This window comes from Chrysochloris asiatica, unplaced genomic scaffold, assembly GCF_000296735.1.
Source record: "Chrysochloris asiatica unplaced genomic scaffold, ChrAsi1.0 scaffold00045, whole genome shotgun sequence".
Lineage (NCBI taxonomy): Eukaryota > Metazoa > Chordata > Mammalia > Afrosoricida > Chrysochloridae > Chrysochloris > Chrysochloris asiatica.
This window is the reverse complement of record NW_006408563.1, coordinates 144,755-162,582: the sequence shown is the minus strand read 5'-3', so window position 1 is coordinate 162,582 and position 17,828 is coordinate 144,755. Positions and strand designations below refer to the sequence as shown.

At 38.7% G+C, this 17,828-nt stretch overlaps 1 protein-coding gene across 1 annotated transcript in view; it reads right to left on the bottom strand.

Moving 5' to 3' along the window:
* The window catches only part of PLEKHM3 (pleckstrin homology domain containing, family M, member 3), a 225,939-nt gene that overhangs the window by 130,627 nt on the left and 77,484 nt on the right, over positions 1–17,828 (bottom strand). Inside the window, exon 4 of the mRNA XM_006861934.1 lies at positions 4,176–4,369. Coding sequence (XP_006861996.1) covers positions 4,176–4,369 — 194 coding nt within the window. The remainder of the gene's footprint in view (positions 1–4,175; positions 4,370–17,828) is intronic.

The following is a 17,828-nucleotide window of genomic DNA, read 5'->3' as shown; positions in this document are numbered from 1 at the left end:
CACTGTGCTAAGTAACAATTTTGTAAAGAAGAGAAGAAAAAAAAGAATTTGAAAATGACTCTTCCCCAAAATTGGGGTATTAACAATTGCTTGGCTCTGTAGGATAAGCACTGGACTGCTGACCACAAGGTCAGTGGTTCAAATCCACCAGCCACTCCTCAGAAACCCTACACAGGGGGTTGCTATGAGTTGGAACCGACTTGATGGCACAACAACAACCACTGCTCAGTGATCCAGAGTGACATGCATCCATCCATCCTCCCCGCCTCTCCCTGTCTATTCATCTGATACTTACTCAGCACACTCTGTATCAGGCATGTACTATATAAAAGTCTGAAGCAACTCCAGAAAGAATGAAAGGAAAAAAGAAAGATGGCTATCTTTATTCCTACACAACTGGGAATGCCTTCTTTCTAAACTTCCATTTCTTTCTTGGTGGTCTGGCCATAGGGCCCAGTACATGGTGGTAAACCACCAAACTGCTGGAACAGTGTAGGTATTCTTAGTCATCCACATGACGAGAGGACCTCCTATTTAATTTCTAAATGTATGCCCTGATTTGGCATATTTTAACAAAAGCAAAACATTATACTAGAAAGGTATCTAATAGAATTCTCAAGTGTCGATTTGGGTAATAGCATCTAAAAAACATAAGTAAAGAAAAATAAGCCACAAGGCACCGAAAGTAATAGCATAAACATACTCCAAGAATATCGAACCTAGTCTAGTTGGTAAATTCGTCTGAGCCATCTGATTCTATTGCCTTTCCATTGTTAACTGGAGCTCACAGAGCATACAAGTCCAAACCAGACTCAAGTTCTCCATATAAAATTGAAGTTAAAAATGTGCCTGTTCTCATCAAATTATTTCTTTTACATTAGATTTTATTGGCATTTAAATTAACACCCTACCCTTGGCATATAAGAACTTGCATGTACTTGAAATAATCTGTTGACGGTGTTTAATTTTTTTGTTTTAATAGAAATGATCAGAAGCATACATTAGTCATGGCAAATGTTTTGGAGGTAAACCAAGGTGCATAATACTTTGGAACGTATCAAACTGATGTAGCTTGCAATTTTAGAACCAAAAAAATTGAAATAACCGCAGGCATCTTAGGAAGACATTTTTAAAAAGAACCAAATAGTAGATAGTGAAGGATGCATAATATCTAGACTGGCTCCATAAAGTAATAATGAAAAGACAATAGCCACAAAGCAAAACGCTTCTTATTGGTTCTATTAGCTGGTGGTTTTTCAGAAAGCACCAGAAAGTGGTCAGGATTTAGTCTTAAAACATGTTGTTATGTGCTGTCGAGGCGGTTCCAACTGTATAGGGTTTCCAAGGAACAGCGAGCTGGTGGGTTTAAACGACCAACCTTGCAGTTAGCAGCTGAGTACTTTAGCCACTGAGACACTAGAGCACTACATAAGTGATCAATAAAGTCAATAAAGTGTGGCGCCATAGGATAAGCACTCAACCTCAAGGTCAGTTTGAACCACAAGGTAGACAGTACAAACTCACCAGCTACTCTTTGGAAACCATGTGTAGGGTCTGCTATGAGTCAGAACCGATTCAACGGCACTTACCAACAACAATCTCAATTTAATCTATGCTGTTATTAGGTGCCATCCAGTCGAATTTGACTCACAGAGACCCTATAAGACAGAATTATTGCTGTTGTTGTTAAGTACCATCGAGTTAATTCCAACCCCTACAGGGTTTCCAAGAAGCAGCTGGTGAGTTTGAACTGTTTCCTTGGAGGTTCAAACCAACTTTGCAGCCCATAGTACAGTTGAACTGCCCTAACAGGGTCTTCATGGCTGCAATCTTAGGGAAGCAGACCGGCAGGCCCTTTTGCCCACGTCTTTCTACCATGGAGCCATTCACTGGTGGGCTGCAAGAGTCAACCTGTAGGGCAGCTGAGCTCTTTAACTGGTTAAATGTATCAACAGGGCCCCTTCATGTTATCCTATAGGTAAAGTCCTTTGAAGGTAGGAACTATATCCTTCAGTGTCCTAGGCACCTGACCTATGAGCTAAAGCCTTCGATTACATTGAAGTGTTATTTTGCTTGACTCAGTGCAATGCAGGATCTCAGAAAGATCAAAGATAGGAGTCCAGAGGGAGGGAATGACAGGAAGTGGGAGGAAAATTTCAGTTACAGCCAGACCACGTTGCAAAAACCCTCGGAGACCATCTAACCACCCTCTCAGGGTGGGAAACAAAAACAAACGGAGCTGTCTGACCAGGGCTTGAGTAAGGCACATGAGGGCCCTAAACACTGATAATCTGTGGGAGCCCCTCCTCTACTTACTCACATATTCAGGTGGAATATGTGTGAGTGTGTATGTCTTGTATATATGGTATGTGTGGGTGTGGGGGGGGGCAGGTGTGTGTGTGTTAGCTATCCATTATGTAACATCTTTAAAAGTGCAAGAAAATGAGGGAAATAAGAAAAAAACTTGTCCATTTTCTACTAATCTTGAGAAACCAGAGCCCAGAGGTGGATTAATATGCTTTTTCTCTGACTCAGTGGTGATTTATCAACATCCCCTATGAAAACAAGGGATGCAGTGGGGACTTAGTGGGAAGAAATGGTAGGGTATTTTTATGTACTCAATTGTGGAAAATATTTTTCAAAGAGAAATGTGTAGATATTCATAAACATACTGGATAAGGTTCAGAGTGAATGATAAGAGTCACTAATTTCCTCAAGAAATTGTTCAATTTCCTTACACAGAGATACATAAATATTCTGATAAAATATAAATGCAATATTCTGTAAAAGCTCTCTGTTGCTTTCTTACAAGACAAATTTAGAAACATACTCATTATTGCAAAACATACACATTTGCACAGTACATAAACATTTAATTTTGTGTCCTAAGTGTCTATTGGGAGCATAGTAGCGCCATACAATAAGCACTGGCTGTGAGCCATAAATTCTGCAGTTCAAGCCCATCAGTCCCTCCAAGGGAGACAAATGAGGCTTTCTGCTCCTGTGAAGATTTAAAGCCTCGGAAACCCTATACAGGGTTGCTATGAGTGGAAACCGACTCAATGGTACTTAACAACAATATGCTTAATATTTCCTTCATTAGTATATATAGAATAATAGCAAGCACTGTGTCCCATGGAACAGAGCATAAAAATAAAATATACTTGATACATAAATGATAACTTTTCATGCTATTTAAGTATTAATATTGCCAGTATTGGGGGGCCTTTGCTATGTTAAAATGATATTATTATCCACATTGTTGTTGCTGACTGCTAAGTTGGTTCCGACTCATAGTGACCCTATATATGATTTCCAAGGAGCAGCTGGTAGGTTTGAACCTCCGACCTTGCAATTAGCAGTCCAGTGCTTATCCTATAGCACCACACCAGGACTATCCATGTTAGTATTATGTTAAATATATGCTAGACTGTCCATTTGTATGTCAAACATATTTTAATTAAAAGTTATATATATTATTGTTTAGAAAACTTAGCCTATAACTCTGTCTATAACTTACATCATTAAAAAGTAACTTGATTGAGATCACTGTAATGGACAATAAACTCAAGTTCCCTCATTTTTGTGATTTATCTGGGACTAGAATGCCTCTGATTGTTGACCAGAGAGTACTCTTGCATTTGTATCATGGCAAAAAGCATTGCTGGCCTTCCTGGTTGAATCAGCAGGCATGGATGCACAAGATGGTTCTCTCGAAATGGATCAGAAACCTGGTATCTATTATTAACATGCCCAGTAACTGCTCATATTGGATCCAGTTGCATACTGGGTGAATGCAAACAGTCTACCCCCACCTCTTATTTATTACAAAGAAATACAAGAGACCCATCGAGATAAGGAATTTCAATTATATGTCGTAGACAGATGTCAAGGAATGTGTAGGTGCCCCATTTCACGGCGGAAACCCTCGTGACCTTGTGTGACTCTATTTCTGGCCAGCACATTCTCATGCATTGGAACTGGTATCAATCTTATTTAGTGCCCTGCCAAGGCCTTCCCATTGTGGCACGTGCTTTTCCTTATAATCTTGTCCGCTTGGCATACATGGGACTTTGCTTTGAGCAACTGATGCCTCCGTTTTGTTGATGCCCCAAGAAGCGCTTATCTTTCTTACGTGGTAATCTATCCCTGTGTCTGATATTTGTGACTCTTACCTTCGACGCAGATCCTCAGCCACTGCTGCCCGGCAGCTGAACAAATAGGCTCGGAGTGATTTTAGCCGCTGCCGCAGGCGTACCACAGCAGCCAGCGGCTCAGCGTGCAGGTACAGCATAGGGTTCTCCTGCTGAATGTCAATCAAAGGCTCCTCGTATACATACTCCAGAAACTCTTTGGCCTGCTTAGACACCTGCAAAACAAGATTCCTCAATCAGTTCTGGTGAATTGCTCCACTTTCCATGCCTATTCCAAATAGGAACCACAGCTAAATTGTCAAAATATTATTATTAGTTTTTGAACACAGTCAATGAAAAACTCCATAGTTTAAATATAAGACTTGACTTCTCTTTCCAGAAACTCTTCAACTCATAAAAGCGACCTTGATATGAAAGGGAATTATTTAATTTTGTATCTTGATTATGGTGATGGTAGTAGTTACAGGAATCTATACAAGTGATAAAATGATACACAACTATAGAGATGCATTGTGCTCTTGTCCATTTCCTGGTAGGATCTTGTACTATAGTTACCTAAGATGCTCCCAATGGGGGAAACTAGAGGGGAGGTCAGCAAGACCTCTATGTACTACTTTTGTAACTCCCTATGCATTTTTAATTATTTCAAGATAAAACATTTTATTTTAAAAAGGAGTTTCTTGTTGTTTTTGTTGTTGTGAAGTGCCGTTGAGTCGATTCCGACCCATAGTGATCCTGTATAGGGTTTCCGAGGAGCAGCTGGTGAGCTTGAACCACCGACCTTGCAGTTCAAACAGCTTTGCAGTCTGACGCATTAACCCAATTTAAGACCCTCTGAGTAGCAATGCTGACTTTTAAAATATGCATGTATTTACACACACAAACATAAGAATGTCTGTATCTATCTATCTATCTATCTATCTATAAACACTTTTAAAAACTAGTCATGTAGAGTTTCTGAGGAGCAGCTAGGGGGTTTGAACTGCTGATGCTGTGGTTAGCAGTCCAGTGCTTATCCTACAGTGCCACACCAGGAATCCAGGTAGGGCATACACATTACAAAACTAAAAAGGAATAAGAAGTTATTTTTAAAACAAAAAATTTGACTGAATAGAAAATAGTGGCCTGAAAGGTTTTTTGTTAGAACAAATCTGAACTTGGACAGATGTCACCCAACATATTCACTCAACACTCTACATCCACTTCTTTTTTAGTTTCAATCATTTTATTTGTATATGTTAAAGTACAGTTTTTAAAAGTGTAACTAGTTTCATGCAGAAACAAGGTCTACTCCATACTACCAATAACACCAATGCAGCATAGTGATGGTTCAGTATCAGATAAAAAGAATAAATAACCTAAATATAAAAACGCTAAAATACTAGTAACATCTACATCCCCAGCTGAGTAATGAAGACAAGACTATGAAAGTTGATGATAAAAAGTCATCCCCATCAGTAGGAATAAATACTATGTCAGAAGCACAATGCATCAGAAATACAGAAGTCGTTTGAACAATGCCTAACAGGCAGGTAATGTGTGAGGAGACTTTACATTCCAGTTCACTGATACTGAGAAGTGGATTGGCTGGTGATGCACAGAGAGTTGGCTGTTTCTATTTATAGAAGGTAAAACCTCTCCACTGTGTCTACCAAAACCTCTCCAGTACTGGGAACAAGACTTGAAGCTCAACATATAAAAAAGTAAAATTTCATTTATTAAAAGGAAAATTTCAAATCCATTTTTTCATGTTTTAAACTAAAAGCTCATTGTTGTTGCTGCTGTTAAGTGCTGTTGAGTTGGTTCTGACCCAGAGCGACCCTGTATACGGCTTCTGAGGAGCTAAACAGGATATAGTTTCTAGCCTCAAAGGGTTCACTATTTAGTATAACAGATAAATATTTAGAACAAAAACTGCAGGTAGCATGTCAGCTGCTATAGTGGAGGCTTGGATGAGGCCCACAGGTAGTTTAAAGGAAAGAGAAATCAGCTCTTCTGTGAGGAGCACAAGGACCAGTAAAGGTCTCTCAAACCAACTAACACTGGATCTAGGTCTAGAAGAGTAAGAAATTCATATGATAGACAAGAACAGGGCAGAATACACTACACTAGGCAGATACAACCACTGCAAACCCTCAAAATATTCATGTAAATTAAAAAGTATAACTATTGTGTATCGATTAAAAACTTGTTGTTGTTGTTGTTAAGTGCCATCGAGTCGGGTCCGACCCATAGCGACCCTGTACAGGGTTTCCGAGGGTGTAAATCTTTACGGGAGTAGAAAGCCTCATCTTTCTCCCGCGGAGCGGCTGGTAGTTTCGAACCGCTGACCTTAAGGTTCGCAGCCCGATTCGTAACCACTACGCTACCAGTTATACACATTTAAATTCAACATTTTAATCTTCTTTTATGGTAAATTTTAGGAATTCTGGTAGTGTAGTGGTTATGAGTCAGGTTAACCTCAAGGTCAGCAGTTCAAAACTACCAACCATTCCACAGGAGACAGATGAGACTTTCTGCTCCCGTAAAGATATAAAGCCTTGGAAACCCTTTGCAGGGTCAATGAGCGAAACTGACTCCAAGGCACACCTCCACCACCACCATTTTAAATCTTACACAAAACTTTGTTCTTTATAGAAATGCAAACAAAAGCATCAGTTTCTTCTTTCTAATAAATAAAAGTTTCATTTTTTTCCCTTACAAGCAATTTTTTTGAGGAGCTAAATAGTAGAGTTAATATTATGACTATGGCTAGATCTAGGACTTCATTTAGTGTTAAGGTTATGGTTAAGACTAGGATTAGTGTCAGGGCTAGATGTAAAAGCTTGGTCTAATTTTAGGGTTGTTGTTGATGCTCTTAGGCATTGTCGAATTGGTTCTGACTCATTTTGACTCTATGCACAAAATAACAAAAAATTTTGCACAGTCCTGTGTCATCCTCACAATTGTTGCTATGTATGAGCCCATTGTTGACCCTACATTTTGCCAAGCATGATGTCCTTCTCCAGGAACTGGTTCCTCCTAATAACATGTCCTAAGTATGAGAGATGATGTCTTACCATCCTGGCTTCTAAGGAGCATTCTAGCTGTACTTCTTTCAACACAGACTTGTTTGTTCTTCTGGCAGTCCATGGAACTTTTAATAAAGTCTTCTTCAACACCATAATTCAAATGCATCGATTATTCTAAACTCTTCTTTATTCATGGTTCAACTCTCACTTTCATATGAGGTGACTAAAAATACCATGGCTTAGGTCAAGTACGCTTTAATCCTTAAACTGATCTTTGCTCTTTTAATACTTAAAAGAGATCTTGTGCAGCAGATTTGTCTAACACAATACTTCATTTGATTTCTTGACTGCTGCTTCCATGAGTGTTGACTGTGGATCCAAGCAAAATGAAGTCTTTGCCAACTTCAATCTTTTCTCCATTTATCACGATTTTTTACTGATCCAGTTGTGAGGATCTCTGTGGGGTTTTTTGTTTTGTTTTGTTTTGTTTTGAACATTAAGATACAGTCAATACTGAAAGCTGTAGAACTTGATCTTCATCAGTATTTTAAGACCTCTTCGCTTCCAGCAAGCAATGTTGCATCATCTGCATATCACAGATTGTTAATAAGTCTTCCTCTGATCCTGATGCTAAATTCTTCTTCACATAATTAGATTATTTGCTCGGCATACAGACTGAATAAGTATGGTGAAGAACACAAGAATGGCATGCACCTCTTCTGATTTTTAACCATTCAGTGTCCCTTAGTTCTATAATAACAACTGCTTCTTGGTCTGTATACACGTTCCTCATGAGCACAATGAAGTGCTGAAATATCCATTCTTTGCAATGTTATCCATAGTTTGTTATGGTCCACATAGTTGAAAGCCTTCGCATAGTCAATGAAGCACAAGTAAACATCTTTCTGATGTTTTCTGCTTTCAGCCACCAGCAATGATTTCTCTAGTTCCATGGCGTCTTCTGACTCCAGCTTGAATTTCTGGCAGTTCTGTCAATGTACTGTTGTTAGCATTTTTTAATTACCCTAAGCAAAATTTTACTAGCATGTGATACTAGTGATATTGCTTGATGATGTCCAGATTCTTTTGTGTCTCCCCTCTTTGGAATGGGCACAAATACGATTTTCTTTCAATCAGTTGGCCAGGTAGCAACTTTCAAATTTCTTGGCATAGCTGAGCGAGTGGTTCCATTGCTCCCTCAGTTTGTTGAAAGATTCCCATTTGGATTCCATTAATTCCTGAAGCCTTCCTTTTTAGACAATGTGTTCATTAAAGCTTGGACTTCTTCTTTCAGTACCATTAGTTCTTGAATCATCTGCTACCTCTTGAAATGGGTCAACATTCACCATTTATTTTTGGCACAGTGACTCTGTATTCCTTCCATCTTCTTTTGATGCTTTCTGCATCCGTCAATATTTTGCCCATAGAATCCTTCAATATTTCAAGTTGAGGCTTGAATTTTTTTCTTCAGCATTTTTGAGAAATGCTGAGTGTGCTCTTCTCTTTTGGTATTCTAACTCTAGGTCTTTGTTTTAGGGTTATAGTTAGGTTTATGTTTATTTACTTATTTAAATGTATTTGATTTCCTTTTCATTTGGAAGTTCTGTAATTACATTATTCCCTCTTTTTGTTGCATTTTTTGTTGTTGTTGTTGTTGTTCTTGTTGCAAACTGGTATCTCTGGTTCCCTATTTTCAGTCTTGTAAATTTGCTTTTCTTTTTTACACTTCCATATCTGGGTTGAGTTCTGGGTGATACTGTTATGTATGTTAGTTCTCTGTCCAAAAACTCCCTTTAGTACTTTGTGTAAGGTTGGTCTAGTTTTTATAATTTCTATTTATTTGGAAATGCCCTACTTTTACCATCATATTTTATGGGCAATTTTGCTGGTTATGTGATTCTTAGTTGGTAGTTATTTTCTTTAGAGTTTTATATATGCCATCCTATTGTCTTCTTGCCTGCCTGGTTTCTTCTGAGAAATCAGAGCTTTTTCTTACTAGTTTTCCTTTGTAGGCAACTTTTTGTTTTTCCTGGGCTGCTCTCAGGATTCTGCCTTTGCCTTTGGTCTTGAAAAGTCTGATTATAAGATGCTTTGATTTTCTTTTGGGGTTTATCATGTTTGGAGTTCATTCAGTTTCTTAAATGAATATCTTCTCATCTTTCATGTTAGGAACGTTTTCTTCCAACAATTGTTCTTCAATTTTTGCTACACACACACATATATATACATATATATATTTTGTCTCTTCCTATTCTGGAATTCTAATCACATGTAAGTTATACCTCTTAACAACGTCCCATATAAACCTTGGGCTTTCTTCAGAATTTTTTTTTTTTTCTGATTGTTCCTCTAGCAGATGACTATTGAAAGATTTGTCTTCCAAGTTCATTAATTCAGCCTCCCATTGATTCAGCTGTACTTCTTTGCCCTTTCAGTTTCAGAAGTCTGTTTTTCTAATTGCTGTTTTTGTATGATTTCCAGATTTTCATTAATTTTGTCAGTTTTATCTTATAGTGTTTTCCTAAATTCTTCTAAAGTTTTATTGAACTTTTACTTGATTTCATCTGTTTTCTCAATCACTTTCTAAATCTGTTGAAGGTATCTAAATATCATTCTTTGAAATTCCTTAGTTTTTATGCTATGTCTGGTATCATCTTTTCTGCCTCTATAATTTGGTCACTTGTTTGAGTCACTCTGTGTTATTTCTTTGTGTAAGCTGAAATGATTGTCTCTGAGACACTGTAATGTCACTGTATGTATACTTAATTGATGATTGTATGTTGGTGTGTTCTCAGGCACTCACCACACCTGTCTCCTTGTGGGTGTGATAGAGACTAGAAGTGTGAATGCAATTCTCTGTTAACGGTTGGTTCACGTGCTTCCAACCTTAGACAGAGGGTTGGGCTGTGCAAGAAGGGGTGCCACTAGCTGCTGGACCAGGGAGGGAAGGGACTCATAAGCAATTATTTTTGAAGTGCCTGTTGTACTGTGGGAACCCTGGTGGCACAGTGGTTACATCACTAGACTAATCGAAAATGTCAGTAGTTGGAATCCACCAGCTGCTCGGTGGGAAGTAGATAAAGATCTACTTCCATAGTGATTTCCAGCCTTGGGAAGCCTGTGGGGCAGTTATATTCTGTTTTATGCAGTCTGTGAGTTGAAATTGACTAGACAGCAGTGAACTTTGGTTTGGTTGCACTGTGTAATCCTATGGGATCCTGCAGAGTCACAAAAAGAAATAAAGAAGCTTATATTCTCTGCAAATCCAGCTCATCAAGAGGTATCCAGTACTAGCCAAATCTTTTGAATACTTAGCCAGACTGGAAATAACAATTATTCCAAGGTAACAGAGCTAACAATCCTTGCTCCAATGTTTGAGACATGCAGACACAGGCCCACACCACAACAGGCACTAGGTGTTCATAGAGAAGACAACAGCCATGGCCTTGTCCTCATGTAGCTCACAATTCATGGGAAAAGGCAGAATTGAGTTTAAATATTTTATTTATCATGTTTAAATATTTGCTCTATTTAAATGAATGAGGAAAAAACAGATGGTGTTTTAGGAAATGAAGTATAATCCACTTGAAACTGTGACTGAAAAAAGATGTATTGTACAATTCAATTAGTCTTTCTGGCTCCATCAGGCAGTGTTTATATTGAGTCAGGGTCTTGCTGAAGTCACTTAACAATGCTACCTTTTAGTAGGTGAACAGAAGGAAGGACAAAGGGCACTGGCCAGTCTCCTAGGCCTTAAAAGGCTTCTCTTTCCAGGTGGTACTTAGGCACCAAAGGGAGAGGGGTGGAGTCTTTTACAGAAACAGTAAAATCATGGAGGAAGACGGGACAGCAGTGCAGACTTCAGCATTTATAAACAGACATTACTAAAAACTAGAACAGAGAGAGTTTTGATAATGTTGAAGGCACTGCCTTCACGAAGTCATTAACCAGTGTTAAGCATCTATAGCTTGTCGGCACTGCTCTTGCCTAAATGTGTTCATGGTGAGCATATCTGGCAGCAAGGCTGAACAGATGCTCTAGTTTTTGAGACTCAACCACCTGACATCTGTGAGGGAATTTCTCAGAGACTCAAAAGTTGGCGTAAAATGCTATTTTGCAAAATAGAGCAAATTAGAACCTGGTTTCCCAAGTTCTAAATAATTCTCCAAACTGGCATGATGAGTATACTTTCAAGCTCTATTAAAATTAAAAAACATTTTTAAAAAAGAAAATGTTTAAAACACACACACACACATTTATGGAGTCCTAGTATGGTCCTATAGGATAAGCACTGGACTACTAACTACAAGGTCAGCGTATCAAACCCACCAATCACTCCTTGGAAACCCTTACCACTATGAATCAAAACGGACTCAACAGCACTTACCAACTGTTATGCTTACTTAGGGAAAGAAGCCACTGATATTTTTAGGTGATAAAGTTTATGTGAATGAAAATGCTACATGAATAGTATATGAACTCCAAATATAATACAACAAGAGCTACTGTCCTTCCCAATTAAAGGAATTAATAGGGTCTTAGTGCCCTGGAGGTACAATGGTTAAGTGCTCAGCTGCTAACCCAAAGGTCAGCAGATCAATCCCACCAGCAATTCTTTGGGAGAAAGCTGCCAATTTTCTTAAGTAGAATATGTGACAAATAAAACAAATGATGCTTTGATTCTAAGAAGATAACCATTCTAAAATGCAGAATACCATATTTGCCCACAAATTAAATAAGTGATTTATAATTTTCATCCATTAAATCCATAAAAACTATTTTTCTATTATTATAATAGCAGCACATAAGACATATATATGTAATAAAAGGAATTTATTAAACATATTTTCCCAGAATGTTAAAACATTCATAAATTGACATAAGTAATATAATCACATTATTGAAACTTTACTGTTGTTAGGTGCTATCTCACAGTGACCTTATAGACAACAGAATGAAACACTGCCTGGGTCAGCACCATCCTCATAATCACTGCTACGTTTGAGCCCACTGCTGCAGCCATGGTGTGAGTCCCTCTCCTTGAGGGCCTTCCTCTTTTTCCCTGACCCTCACTTCACTAAGCATGATGTTCTTCTCCAGGGACTAGTCCCTCCAGTTAACATAGCTAATGTATGTCCAACTAAGTCTCACCCTCTTCACTTCTAAGGAGAATTCTGCTTGTACTTCTTCTAAGACAGATTTGTTGGTTGTTGTTATTCTTGTTGTATGCCATCAAGCTGGTTCAGACTCATAGTGACCCTATAAAGGGTTTCTGAGGAGCGGCTGACCTTGCAGTTTAAATCAACCTTGCAGTCCAGCGCATTAACCCACAGCACCATACCAGGCCTCCAGTTCTTCTGGGAGTCCATGGAATATCCAATGCCCTTTTCTAACACAATAATTTAAATGCATCTATTATCCTTTGGTCTTCTTTAGTTAATGTTCAGCTTTTGCATACTCATACATATGAGGCTATTGAAAATATCATGCTTTGGGTCAGGCATACCTTAGTCCTTAAAGTGACATATTTGCTATTGAACACTTTAAAGAGGTCTTTTGCAGCAGAGTGCAATACATCATTTGATTTCTTGACTGCTGCTCCTATAGGCATTGATTATGGATTCAAGTAAAATGAAGTCCTTGACAATTCCAATATTTTCTCCATTCATCATGATGTTGCTTATTGGTCCAGTTTGAAGATTTTTTTTTTTCAAGTTTTTATTGTGAATTGAGCGATAGTTTACATGGATGAACATCAATTTTACACTCATCCTATCATATTTCATTTCATTGCAATGATTACAATTCTTTCTATGCATCATCATTCAACAGTTGTTGTTAAAGTGCTGTCGAGTCGGTTCTGACCCATAGCGATCCTGTATAGAGTTTCCGAGGAGTGACTGGTGAGCTTGAACCGCCGACCTTGCAGTTCAAATGGCTTTGCAGTCTGGTGCATTAACCCACAGCGTCACACTAGGACTCTATTCCCTCTGGGTTTTTTTTTTTTTTTGGATGTACACCAAAACACTCGGGAATACACAATCATCCAAACAACTAAAGGCTAAAGGGCACACTCTGCAAGCCTGCTCCTTGTTCACCAGCACACAGCCCCTCGCCTTCCATGAATCTAGGGTTCTCTGCTGCTCCATGTCTCCATGTCATCATTTCTGCCTCCATCCCCGGCACCGCTGCTTCTCTGGATAGGGTCCCACTTTCCGCTCCTGCTCTTCCCCTTGATGGTCCAAGGGTCCCAGTTTGAGGATTTTTGTTTGTTTTATGTTGATGTGTAAGCCATACTGAAGGTAGCAGCCTTTGATCTTCATCAATAACTTCTTCAAGTCCTCTTCACATTAAGCAAACAAGGTTGATGCCTCATTCTTCTTCATATAGTCCAGCTTCTCAGATTATTTATTTGTTCAGCATATAAACAGAATAAATACGGTGAAAGGATACAATCTGACATTTACCTTTCCTGATTTTAAACCACACACTTTCCGCTATTCTGTTCAAACTGCCTCTTGATCTATGTACAGGTTCCACATGATCACAATAAAATGTTCTGGAATACCCATTCTTCTTAATGTTATTCATAATTTTTTACCATCCACATAGTCTAATGCTTTTGCATAGTCAAGAAACACTGGTAAACATCTTTCTGGTATTCTCTGCTTTCAGTCGATTTATTTGATTTCAGCAATGATATCTCTCATACCACTCTCTCGTCTGAATCCAACTTGAGTTTCTGGCAGTTCCCTGTTGGTATACTCAGCCATTATACAATGAAAACAAAAACAAAAGTTGTCATCTTTCCAGAATAATGTTTTTCATCAAATGTGAAGAGCCTTTTTAACTTCTTATATGCGGAAGGTAAATTGTTGAGATGGGTGAATGTCTAGGCATTAGTTAATCGAAAGAGTTTATTAACTGGCAGGTTTATTAAATGGCTTTACAAAAGGCTACTATGTTTAACTATTACACTGAAAGAGCAGAGCTCAACAGGTACAATACAGAGCATTATTTTTCTTATGGTGTGGTGGTTAAAGTGCTTGGTTGCTAACTAAAAGGTCAGCAGTCTGAACCTACCAGCCAAACTACATGAGACAGTTGTGGTAGTCAGCTTCCATAAAGATTTGCAGCCATGAAAACCCTATAGGGCAGTTCTACTCTACCCTGGTGGTGTTGGTTATATGCCGTGGAGTCGGTTCCGACTCATAGCGACCCTGAACAGGGCTTCCGAGGCTGTAATTCTCTACAGGAGCAGAAAGTCTCATCTTACTCCCACTGGTAGTTTCGAACTGCTGACCTTGAGGTTCACAGCCTGATTCGTAACCACTACGCTACCAGAGCTCCTTCTACTCTGCCCTAGAGGGTTACTAAAGGTCAGAATCAACTCAGTGGCAGTGGGTTTGAGTCCCTTAAAACTCTGGAAGGTGGAACAGTTATTTCCATGTCTTTTATGTGATGTCAAAGCAGTCCTATAACTTCCATCACTTCTAATTACAAAAAGTCTCTCTTTCTCTTTTTTAATATTTTATTGAGAATTGAGTAAAGATTTACAGAGAAGACCATCGGTTTTACATTCAATAATTCATATCCTTTGTTTCACCTCACTGATTACAATCCCCTCCATGTAACAATAGTTCTCCCACTTCCTCCCTGTGGTTCTTATTTCCAGTCCACCTTCATTCCCACCCCTTCTCAATTTTGTCTTTAGGTACATGTTGCCCTTTTGATCTTGAATGATTGACCATTTAATGGGGAGCATACCTTACTAATACTGTTGTCCCCCCTATATACTGTTTGGCTGAAAACTGGGCCATGTTCCAGACCTGAAAGGTGGCCAAGGGATTCCTCTAGTCTCTTTCTGACCAGTAAGACCAGTCTTTTTTTTTTTTTTTTTTAAATAATTCTGAGTTTTATTTCATATTTTCTCCCACTCTATCTGGGATCTTCTAATGTGATCCCTTTCAGAGTAGTTGGTAGTGATAGCCAGGCATCACTTAGTTCTGGTCTCAGAGTCACGGTGACTGATGGTCACATGTTCCATTGGTCCACTGTGGATCAGTTGATTCCAAGAATCTTCAAATTTTCATCACTCTTCTTTCTTCTGTACATTGAGAGACCAATAGCTCACCTTAGATTGCTGCAGATAAGCTTTTAAGATCCCAGTCATTACTCACCAAACTAGGATGTAGAACATTGTGTTTTGCCAATTGACCATGGTGAGACAGACTATAGCCCTCAGTCCCCAGACCCAGCAACTCATTGCCTTAAGATGTTTGATAATATCTAAGAAGTTTTCATTATGTTTCCCACCGTACGTGGTACAGACATTTTAAACTTACCTTCAGCAAAATTTTACTTGTATGTGATTATTAATGATACAGTTTGGTAATTTCCATTGGGTCACCTTTCTTTGGAATGGGCGTAAATATTGATCTTCCAATCAGTTGGCCTGGCAGTGGTCTTCCAAATTTCTTGGCATTGATGAGTAAGTATTGTATTGTATTTATTTAGTGAAACACCTCAATTGGTAGTCCATGAATTTTTAGTGCCAGTTTTTCACCAATGCCTTCAGTGCAGCTTTGACTTCTTCCTTTATTATCTCAGGTTCTTAACAATATTTAACCTTCTGAAATGGTTGAACATCGGCCAATTCTTTTTGGTACAGTAATCCTGTATATTTCTTCCATATTCTTTTGATGCTTTCTGCATCATTCAATATTTTGTTCATAGAATCCTTCAGTATTGCAAGTCAGGGCTTCGATTTTTTGTTCAGATTTTCAGATTGAAAAATGTTGGGTGTATTCTTCCCTTTTAGCTTTCCAACTCCCGAACTTTGCACAATTTATTATAATACTTTTCTGTGTCTTCTTTAGCTGCTCTTTGAAATATTCTTTTCAGTTCTTTTATTTCATCATTTTTTCCATTCGCTTTAGCTACTCTAAGTTCAAAAACAAATTTCAGCCTCTTCTACATTCTATTGGTCTCTTCTTACTTGTCTGTCTTTTTAATTACCTTTTGCTTTCTTCACGTATGTCTTTGATGTCATCCCAGTTTGTCTGATCTTATGTTATCACTGCTCAATGCATCAAATCTATTGTTGCAATGATCTCTAAATTCATGTGGGATATACTCAAGGTCACACTTTAACTCTCATGAACTTATTGTCATTTTCTTCCACTTCCACTTGAACTTGCATATGAGCAATGATGCTTGGTACTATAATCTATCCTTGATCCCATGATGCTCTGTTCCATAGTTCTTTCCCTGGCCTTGTTCTGACTAAGGATATGGATCTCCACTGTCTGTTTCCACATATGTTTATCAATTTGATTCCTGCATATTCTATCCAGTAAAGTCCACACGTAAGGCCAATGTCTATGTTGTTGAAAATATATTTGTAATCAATAAGTCGTGTTGTTGTTGTTATGTATCATTGAGTTGCTCTGACTCATAGCAACCCTGTAAATGGTTTCCAAGGAGTGGCTGGTAAATAGGAACTGCTGACTTTGTGGTTAGCAGTCTAGTGCTTATCCTACAGCACCATACCAGGACTCAGAATAAGTCACTGAACTTGCAAAATTCTATCATGGACTCCCCAGTGTCATTTCTATTACCAAGGCCATATTTTCTACCTATGAATCCTTCTTCATGAAGCCCTTGTAGCACAGTGTTTAAGCAATCAGCTGCTAACCAAAAGGTCAGGGGTTCAAATTCACCAGCCACTCTGTAAAGAGAAGGATGTGGCTTCTGTAAAGATGGCAGCCACTGGAACCCCTCTGGTGGCATTTCCACTCTGTCCTATAGAGTCATTATGAGTAAGAATCTATTCCACAGCAACAGGATGGAGCTTTGTTTCCAACTTTTACATTTCAATCATGAGAAATTATCAGTGTATCTTGATTGTATGCTTAATCTACTTCAAATTGCAGAAGCTGGTAAATATCTTCAATTTCTTCATCTTTGGCATTGTTGTTGTTGTTATATGCCACCGAATCGGTATCAACTCATAATGACCCTACGCACAACAGAACAAAACACTGCCCGGTCCTGGGCCAACCTCACAATTGTTGCCACATTTGAGCCCACTGATGCTGCCACTTTGCCAATCCATCTTGTTGGGGGTCTTCCTCTTGTTCTCGGACCCTCCACCTTACCAAACATGGTATCCTTCTCCAAAGACTGATCTCTGTCTGAAGTATGAGAGATGAAGTTTGGCCATCCTGGCCTCCAAAGAGCACTCTGGGTGCACTTCTTCCAACACAGATTTGTTGGTTCTTTTGGAAGCCCATGGCATTTTCAATATTCTCCTCCAACACCATAACTCAAAAGCATCAATTCTTCTACGGTCTTCCTTATTCACTGTCCAACTTTCACATGCATGTGAGGTTATTGAAAATACCATGGCTTGGGGTCAGGCATACTTAAGTTCTCAGTGACACCTTTGCTCTTCAACAGTTTAAAAAGGTCTTGTGAAGCAGATTTGCCTAATGTAATATGTTGTTTGATTTCTTGACTGCTGCTTCCATGAATGTTGATAGTTGATCCAAGAAGAATGAAGTCCTTGACAACTTCAAACTTTTCTCCATTGATAAGAACGTTGTTTATTGGTCCAGTGGTGAGGAATTTTGTTTTCTTTACATTGAGATGCAATCCATAC